The 8,774-nt window shown below is 45.4% G+C and overlaps 1 protein-coding gene across 1 annotated transcript in view; it reads right to left on the reverse strand.

The window, feature by feature from the left end:
- Positions 1 to 8,774, reverse strand: part of USP38 (ubiquitin specific peptidase 38) — a 33,772-nt gene that overhangs the window by 12,500 nt on the left and 12,498 nt on the right. The window contains 3 exon segments of the mRNA XM_025212603.1: positions 3,108 to 3,266; positions 7,207 to 7,308; positions 7,544 to 7,673. Coding sequence (XP_025068388.1) covers positions 3,108 to 3,266; positions 7,207 to 7,308; positions 7,544 to 7,673 — 391 coding nt within the window.

Raw genomic sequence — 8,774 nt, forward strand, 5'->3', positions numbered from 1 at the left:
GTAAGCTGCACCCTGCCAGCTCTGGCTTCGTCCCTGCCCCAGGCACTGGGAGCTGCGAGCCCTGCCAGGAAAGAGGGGTGTGGGGAGGGCCAGCAGGAGAGCCTGGCCCCACTCCTTGTGGCGGGCGCTGCACCCAACTGCTCCACACAGGCCCACGGGGCTGGAGTTGCTGCCTGGGACCATGGGGTTTCTGGCTCTGACCTCGGGCAGGGCGGCCAGGAGGTGCTGGTGCCAGGGTTTCCCCCCGCATCCAGCCACGCACCACTCCCCCCTCCACCCAAACGCCAGGGCAGCCTGGCAGCAGCGGGGAGGGGCGCGAACACAGACAGGAAAGAAAGGCAGGGAGTGGTGCCATATGCTTTCTGCCACTGATCCAGGGGCATGCATCCCCTGGGAAGAGCCCAGCACAGGACCCATAGCCTGCAACCCTCCCAGGGGGACATGAAGCAACAAGAGCTGCGTCTCTCCCCCCCAACCCCGGGCATCCACTGACATCTCCCCCTACTCTGCTCCCTGCTGCAGCCCTGGGAGTGGCTGATGGGTTGCGCTGCAGCCCTCCCTGACCTCTTCTCTTGTCCCAGCCTATTCCCTCCCTCCACTCCAATTTTTCCCCAATTTAAACGGATTTTTTTCCCTTCTATCCTGTTTTCATCCTGTTTTTGTTTCAAAGATAAACCCCAAAAAATTCCTGGATTTTTTTTTATTTTTTTTAATAAATAAAAAAAACTGAGAATGCAGAACACCACATACTCCTGTCCAAGAGCATTCTATACCTTTCTCAGGACTCTAGCAGTCTCAGGCCATTAAAAATACAAAATGGAGTAATCAAGTAAAATATTGGATTACAACGACATCGCACCTGACTGGAGAGCATACAGAACTACTGAAGGCACATTCATTTCACTCAGTGAGAAAAGCCTGCTCATGTTGTAGCACAATACAAAACAAGTAGTAAACAAATATGAGCTGACTGAAGCCCAAGGTAAAAAATAGCGCAAGCCCTATAGTAGAAGGCAAGTGAAATAGTGTTAACCCCTCCATTCAGATTGTGGCATACCGTTAACAATAAAAAATTAAAATAGTTATTGCTTAGATATTTAATTCCCCAGATCCCTTCAAACCAAGATGAGAACACTACATCCCCATATGTCACCTCATGAAAACTCCCAAGCATTCATGGTTTAAACAGCAAAATATGCTCTTGTTATACTCTGGAAATTCTATTATATATCTTAAAGTAAATGCATGCTGTTGAGAAATATTCAAGACCAGTTTGCTGGCTTAAGTTCAAATCTCAAAGCCATTCTTTCCATCAAAAGCTCCTTAAATAGTACAGTGGTCCTGAAAAGCCCTGTCACTGTGGGTACTTACACAAATTACATTTTTCATGTGATCAGGGGACCTCTGAAAGTGCTCTACACTACAGCCATGCCATAATACATGTTCACGGCTCCAGAGTGCTTTTAAAATGGCCAATCACACAAAAAAATTAACCCTGGTCAAATGAGGTAATAGATGAAGGTGCTCTAAAAGCAGAATACTTGAGGGAACTTGTGATCCCCCCCCACAACAACAGGAGCTGCCTCTGCAGCCCAGTAGGCAGGGCCTAGCACAGAAAGGCAATTTTGCCTGCTTTGTGAAGCTGTAAGTGGGGGAAGGGGAGAGAGCAGTCAGCATGGAGCAGCCAGCTGCTTTGCCTAGCCAGAGCTGGGCAGTGGGATAAAACTGAGCCTGACCCCTGCCTCACAGGCCCCCCGCAGCAACCCTGGCTGGAGTGTTGGGGGGAACCAGACCTGGGCCACAAGGCAAGGAGGCTCCGTTCCACACCCTCCCCCTCCCACCTGCTCTGGCCAGGCAAAGCAGTCAGCACCTCCATGCTGGCTGCTCCCTTCTCCAATGCCCCTGCCTGCTGGCCAGGGCTGGTGCAGAGGCTGGTGCACCCTCATCCCCCTCTCCCACCTCTGCCCAACAGGCAAACATCTGTTGGTTCAGGAGGCAGGGGCAGGGGGGCTCTAAATCATGGCAGTCTATGTAAAGTGCCATGAGTTAAAGCAGGGTGTTACACATCTGTAGGCACCTTGGGAAAGGCATCAAGTAAATTCTTGAGGCATCCCTCCTTGCTAGAGACAGGCTGGTGCACCCTCATCCCCCTCTCCCACCTCTGCCCAACAGGCAAACATCTGTTGGTTCAGGAGGCAGGGGCAGGGGGGCTCTAAATCATGGCAGTCTATGTAAAGTGCCATGAGTTAAAGCAGGGTGTTACACATCTGTAGGCACCTTGGGAAAGGCATCAAGTAAATTCTTGAGGCATCCCTCCTTGCTAGAGACTCATAACAAGCAGTGTAAACAGAATGGTGAAAAAGCATGAACAGATGAGAAAAAGATGCAATAGAAGCTAAAGCAAAATTAATTTATAGTATAAAAATAAAACAGGCTGAAGACGGTAGTTCAGGGGTGACCAACCCAAGGCATGATTTCTACAAGTAGCATAGGCAGACTCTGTATGTAGCATGTGGCAAGTAGGACAGAGGCCAGAAAGCAGAGCAGCAGATCAGGTAAGGGGAAGGGCTTAATTTGTGGCACTCCTGCCAAAAATGTTTGGCTCCTACTGCACTAGAGCAAGACATTCCCCCATACCCACCCCCACCAGATCTTTACAGTAGGACCACAACTGCCTATTGTACTATACTGTTAAGACAGGTGGGAGATTTGTAGAGTTCAGGCTCCCACTTGTAATATTTTTTCTATAAAGCTGATGCGCTCAAATCAAAACTAGGAACAAGAATGTGGGAGTAGTTATGTGAAAGAGGTTTTCAACAACAGAAGTTGAACTTCAAGCTGTTTTTGAAAATCTACTTAACTTACTCTGTATCTTCACTGCCACTTGAGCCATTCATTTAAAAGTCTATACTGCATGATACTTAAGAGGGAATTTTCCCTGAGGACTGCAAGTATGAATCCGTAAGTACCATCTATACCATCTGATCTATGCTAATGATTCAGAGGTTTATTTTTTAAGCAGGGCTCTACAAGCAAAAAAAAAGTAGCCTTACCAAATCACAGGTTTCATTACACAGAGAAAGCACTTGTTAGTATTCATATTATACCTTTATAGACTCCAGAATAGGTTCGTAGAGTTCTGGAAATCCTGAATAATGATACATCATACAGTGTATCAGCTCAGCCAGTTGCATCAAGAAAGCTGTACTGGAAGGCAGACCATCTCTCTTAAAGGAGTTAACTAAATTGACTACGTGAGGAACAACCTATGCAAAAAATAAATAACGGTGATAATAAAGTCAAAGCAAACACATCTTCCTTAAAGAGAAAAGAGGTTATTTTTTTCTATTTAATGCATTTTTAAATAGATTAGAAATTTGAGGTCCTCTATAAAAGTATGTTAGAGATCATTAGAAAGTTTTCATCAGAAAAATATGCATTATTCATCACTAGCTCATCTAGAATTTTCTAACAACGCCGTTCAATATTCTTTCCCCTCCCCCCAATATCCTCTTCAAGTTCTGAAGTTTTAACTCAGTATCTTAACTAAGTTTCTAAGTGACAAGAGTTCAGATGCACATTTTCTTGAATGAATAGTCAATGTTTTGCTTATAAGCAGGGATCCAGGTTTTCCATTTCCCACAGAAAAAAGTTGATTTTCTCCTTTAAAGTGCTAGGAGCACTGCACTGCCATAGCCACTTAGGTGAGGTGCTGCAGAGTTGTGCTCGCCCATCGCTGTAGTGGGGAAGGGACACTTTACCTTGGTGGTGTGGTGCTCCCAGTGGCAGTAGCAGCACAGAGCCTTCCCACCTCACTCTGCCTTTCCGTGCTAGGTCCTGCCTACTGGGCTGCAGAGGCATCTCCTGACCAGTGCCAGTCCACCATGCTGCAGCCCCATGCCCTGCTGTGGGCACAGAAAACGGGGGGGGGGGGGGCACATGCCCCCCCCACTGTGTTGCCTATGATACTGTCTGTGCCTACACATCCCCTGCCCCACACATCCCCACCCCCTTCCCCACACACTGTGGGGGGGTGCAGGTCAGGAGTGAGGGGCTCACCAACAAGGATGGGGGGTGGGGGCTGTGGGTTGGGATTAAGGAGCAACAGCATGAGCAGGGGCAAGGCACTGGCATATCAGGGCTACTTAGCATCAAGAAGCAGCTGGGGGGGCAGGCAGCAGCCACAGCTGGACCTGCATCCTGGTGAGTGAAGGAGGCAATGGGAGCTCTGATTTTTCATGAGAAAAAAACCAAATGCCAAAATAATAAATATTCAGAATGTATTTTATTATAATGACTGAAGTACCAGTAGGCTTCCAAATTCTCTTAAATTATAAATATCTCAATAAAACATTGTGTTCAATGTATGTACGTACTATGTATGGTGGCGGTGTTTCAGTTTAATTGCAGAAAAATACAGGTGGGGGGGGTTAAATCAGAGAATTTGGGATTTCTTTTTTTAATCTGAGAAAGCCAGGATCCCTGTTTATAAGCCACCATTAGTGATTTAGTGCCTACTGTTATTTCTCACACGTCTTTTAAAATACAGAATAATGTGTTTTATATATAATATACCAATTCACCTCCCTCATATTTTAAGCTTTATTCCTACTTTTTTATGGGGCTGATGTAGCTTACCAGCTCCACCTACTGAAAGTGATATGGCTCAATAAATCAACAGGTTAATTTACAAAAAAAAAGTATAAAACTTCAGAACTGGCGCAGAATAAATTTCTGGTTTTTACAACTGTAAACAGTGATCTTTAGCGCACTGTAAAAAATATGTTTCCTTATTACTGATTTGTAGAATACACAATATCCTCAGTAATACAATTACTAGGATATACATCTCTCTTTGCACTTGTTTTTGATAATATTGGTGAAAGGAGTTCATATTCATACAATACTAAACTAAATATATAGTGACTTAGTTCAGAAATGTGTGCGCAATTCCACAGTTTATCTAAAGTGTAAAAAAAAAAAAATGCAGGTTAGTTAATAAGACTGTTCTGTAGTAAGAATAAAATGCACAAGAAAACAGTAATCAACCCCCCCCAAAAAACAAACAAACAAAACAAAAACACCACAAACCCAACATGGAGGGAATCTACAATGATTGCAGCAGAGTTACTGGTCCAATTTAGTGAACCACCTCCAAGAGAATGTAGATACGTGTATTAAAAAAAAGGGTGCTCAACCTCCTGCCCATGGGCTGGGAAATCTGGCAGTGGGTGAACAGCAGCACTGCAAATCTCTGAACCCATGAGAAGCGCCAGACCCTGTATCCTGGATCTGGTGCCCAATCCCAGCGTGCAGAGCTGAGCAGGGGTAGCCCTGGGCCCCATATCTAATCTCTGGGTGGTGGGGTCAAGAGGAGGCAGCTCTGGGCCCCCTGACACCCAATCCTGGCATAAAGGGGGTAGAAGAGAGTGGCAGCAGGCCCCTGGGACCCAATCCCAGTGCACAAGGGGTGATCATGGGCCCCAGAGCTCAGTCTGACCATTGCTACATCTGCTCCACAGAGCCCAGAGGCTGAACACTACTGCATTAAACTAAAAAACATTGAAAGCTTTTTTGTACTAGAGCAACAAACATGGCCTGCTGGCTGCATCTGGCCTAACTACCAATGGGCCACCAAAAATTGGGGAGGTGGACACAGAGGTAAGGGAGTGGTCTGCTGCAGTTTCTGGGGCAATCAACAGCAGGAGGGCAAGCAAGGGCTGACACAGCCCAGACACCCTCCAGCCCCTTCACCTGTCTTCACTGCCACAGCTTTACCTCTCCAGCTGCTGGCCTCCACCATGCGTCTTGTACTACAGCTGGAGCTACCACTGCAGCACAGGGTACATGGCAGCAGCAGTTTCAGCTCTGGCACAGGGCACGTGGTGGGGGCTGAAACCATCCAAAATTGATAGAGTGGACAACCCAAGAAACAAGCAGAGGCTGTTGTAAAAAAGTGATGCTGGAAATATATGAGAGGCTACATGAGCCCTTGTCCACATATTTTAAGTCTTACAAGTTCACGCTGTCATGCAAAATCATTCTTGGAGTGAACAGTGTGCCTAATACAACATTATGCTCTACTTAGTAACTTTGAAAAAAGAAAGCTGCTTGTCAAGAAAGCCATCTACACACAGATCACTCCAGTGGCAAATATGGCAATCCTGGCAAATGTCAGCAAAATTGATTTCTGGATTGATCCAGACTGTAATGCTTGAAGAGCTTGTATGAAAAAACACAACAGAAGAAGAACAATTTAAAAGAATGCACTACTACTACCAATTTTACTGGCTTTGCATTCTATTTTCCTCCTAAAAAAAGGAGACTCTCTAAAAACAGGAGGTGAGAAATTCAGGCAGTTGTGTCTTCTTATTCTTAAGAACACATAAAAATAGTATATAGTTACTAAAGGTTCCCTCGGTACAAGATCAAACAGATTTAGCAATTCCCTGTCCTATTTTACAATCATACTATTTATATATCAAATCATAGGAGTAATTATAGTGCAAGACAATGTGCTCATCAGGAAACCAACAACAAGCATTAACTTGCTCCATGTAGAATGATGGTGGAGGCATAATGTGCAGCACTTAAATGCAGGAAAAAAATTAAGACATCACCAAAAAGTTCTCTCTTTAGAAAACAAATGTCTAAATTTAAGAGTCAAGCTGTGTACAATTCTGGAGAAAAACCTCTATTTCTGGCAGATGAATGTTTTGTCTGTAGTCTTTTTGGAAAGAGAGAGGAAGAGCAAAATGGTAAATATTTTCTTTAGTTATTTACATTGTGATTAAAAGCTTCCAGGCTGTTTATTTTATTTGCAATTCTGTTTTCTACCATAGGCTAAATCAAAAGTTTAAAGTAAATGGAATTAGCTTTGAAGACTGGAGGGTGGGAAAAAGCTTTCAGAAGAAAGCTGACTTTTGACCTTAAAGTGATGCAAGATGAAATTTCTTAAACAAAATAATAGGAGGCAGCACTGGTACAGGCCATGAGAATGCTGCATGATATTCTGACTCCAGATAGTGTTTTCCAGGCTGAAAAACCTGTTTACATGTGAATTGAACAAATATGATGTAGGGAATGCTTCAGGGCTCCTATGCCAGTTTTACAATCATTTTAAAAAACAGAAGTAGAACTATATTTTTAATATTAAGAAGTGACCGGTATCTTAAACAATGTAAAAGTCTCAATTTAAATACTTACCAAGTGAAAAGCCTCTGGAGAATGCTGAAAACTAAGCAGCATGTGGGAAAGGACAGCCAGAGCACCAGGCCTCACAAGAGGAAACCAAAGTCGATTGAAAACCTGACAGCAGGGGTGGGGGGGGGGAAACAGATCTTTTTATACAGTAAATCTCAAAAATGAGAATTCCAAGAGCATGGATATAATTCTAGTTTTATAAGTAAGAGCTTCCCTATGCTACAGCTAAACATCTTGAAGAAATATTTACACCATCCTATCCTGGCGAAAAAGGCAAAATATTATTAAAGCACAAAGTATCTTACACAAGCCACCCAGAAAAGTTTTGCACCCCGCATACCAGTTCAATCTTAAGCAGAGTAACATCAATGAGAATGGTAAACTTCTGGACTGCAGCCAGTCCTTTCAGCAGTGCTATCACCCAAGTCTCTACATGCTGAGCAAGAGGCCAGGACAGCCAGTCAATCATTCTGAAAGATTAAGAAAAAAAAAAAAAAAAGAGAGACATAAAGAACACATTCAGTATATTCCACTTGTTATTTCAACCTCAACCAAGTTACTTATGCATGTTACTTATTTAAATCATAGGAAATTGCATAAAAGCCTATACAAAGTAGGCTGAGATGAGAAAAGCAGCAAGGAAAATAAAAAGCTCCATGTAGCTATTACGGCTGTGCAAAGCTTCGGTAGCCGATTCGATTCAGAGAAGACGCGGTCCAAGTCGGGGACTGAACCTCCAAATCAGAATCAAATCAGGAGACCAAGTAAAAACTCTGAATCGATTTAGAAAAGCTTCGGAAAAAGATTCAGCCAATTTGGAGATTCGGCCATAGACTAAATAAGCAGCTGACAGCTGCCCCCAGCTGGTAAATCTGTTGGGGTTGGGAGAGGGAGGGATTTTTAATTTAATTTTATTTTTTTAAGCCCCACTCACCAGCTGCAGCAGTGGTGATCAGGGCCTCTGAGGGCTCGTGGCAGAGGCCCCCCGTGTAGTGCAGGGCAGTGGGGAATTGCGCCCCGCCCCCAGCACCTGCGTGGCAGCTGCCCCATGGCATGGGTGCAGCATGGCTCAGTAGGGCGCTGCACGCTGCCTGGGAGCTGAGCACTGCCATGCTCCACCTGACACATGGAGCTGCCTCAGCTCCCAGGTGAAGCGAACAGGAAGCTGGAGAATCGAACCGGTCCAATTCCCCCAGCCCCATGCTCAATTTGCCTGGGAACTGGGGCAGCTCCATGCATCAGCCAGAGCCCGGCAGCACTCACCCTGGCAACCCCAGTTCCCAGGCAGCGCATGGTGCCCTGCCAAGCTGTGCTGAACCTATGCCATGGGGCAGCTGCCACGCAGGTGCTAGGTGGGGGGGGCAATCCCCACTGCCCCCCACAGTCCTGCACTGTACAGGGGGCTCTGCCACCAGTGCCCAGAGGCCCCAATTGCCACTGCTGCACCAGTAAGTGCAGGGCTTTAAAAAAAAAAAAAGTGCCAGGAGGCTGGAGCCAGGTGGGGGATGGGACCAGGCAGGGCAGCCATGGGGGTTTCTCCCACAGCTTCCACCCCCAACCAAGGAGAGGCA

This window comes from Alligator sinensis, unplaced genomic scaffold, assembly GCF_000455745.1.
Source record: "Alligator sinensis unplaced genomic scaffold, ASM45574v1 scaffold833_1, whole genome shotgun sequence".
NCBI lineage: Eukaryota > Metazoa > Chordata > Crocodylia > Alligatoridae > Alligator > Alligator sinensis.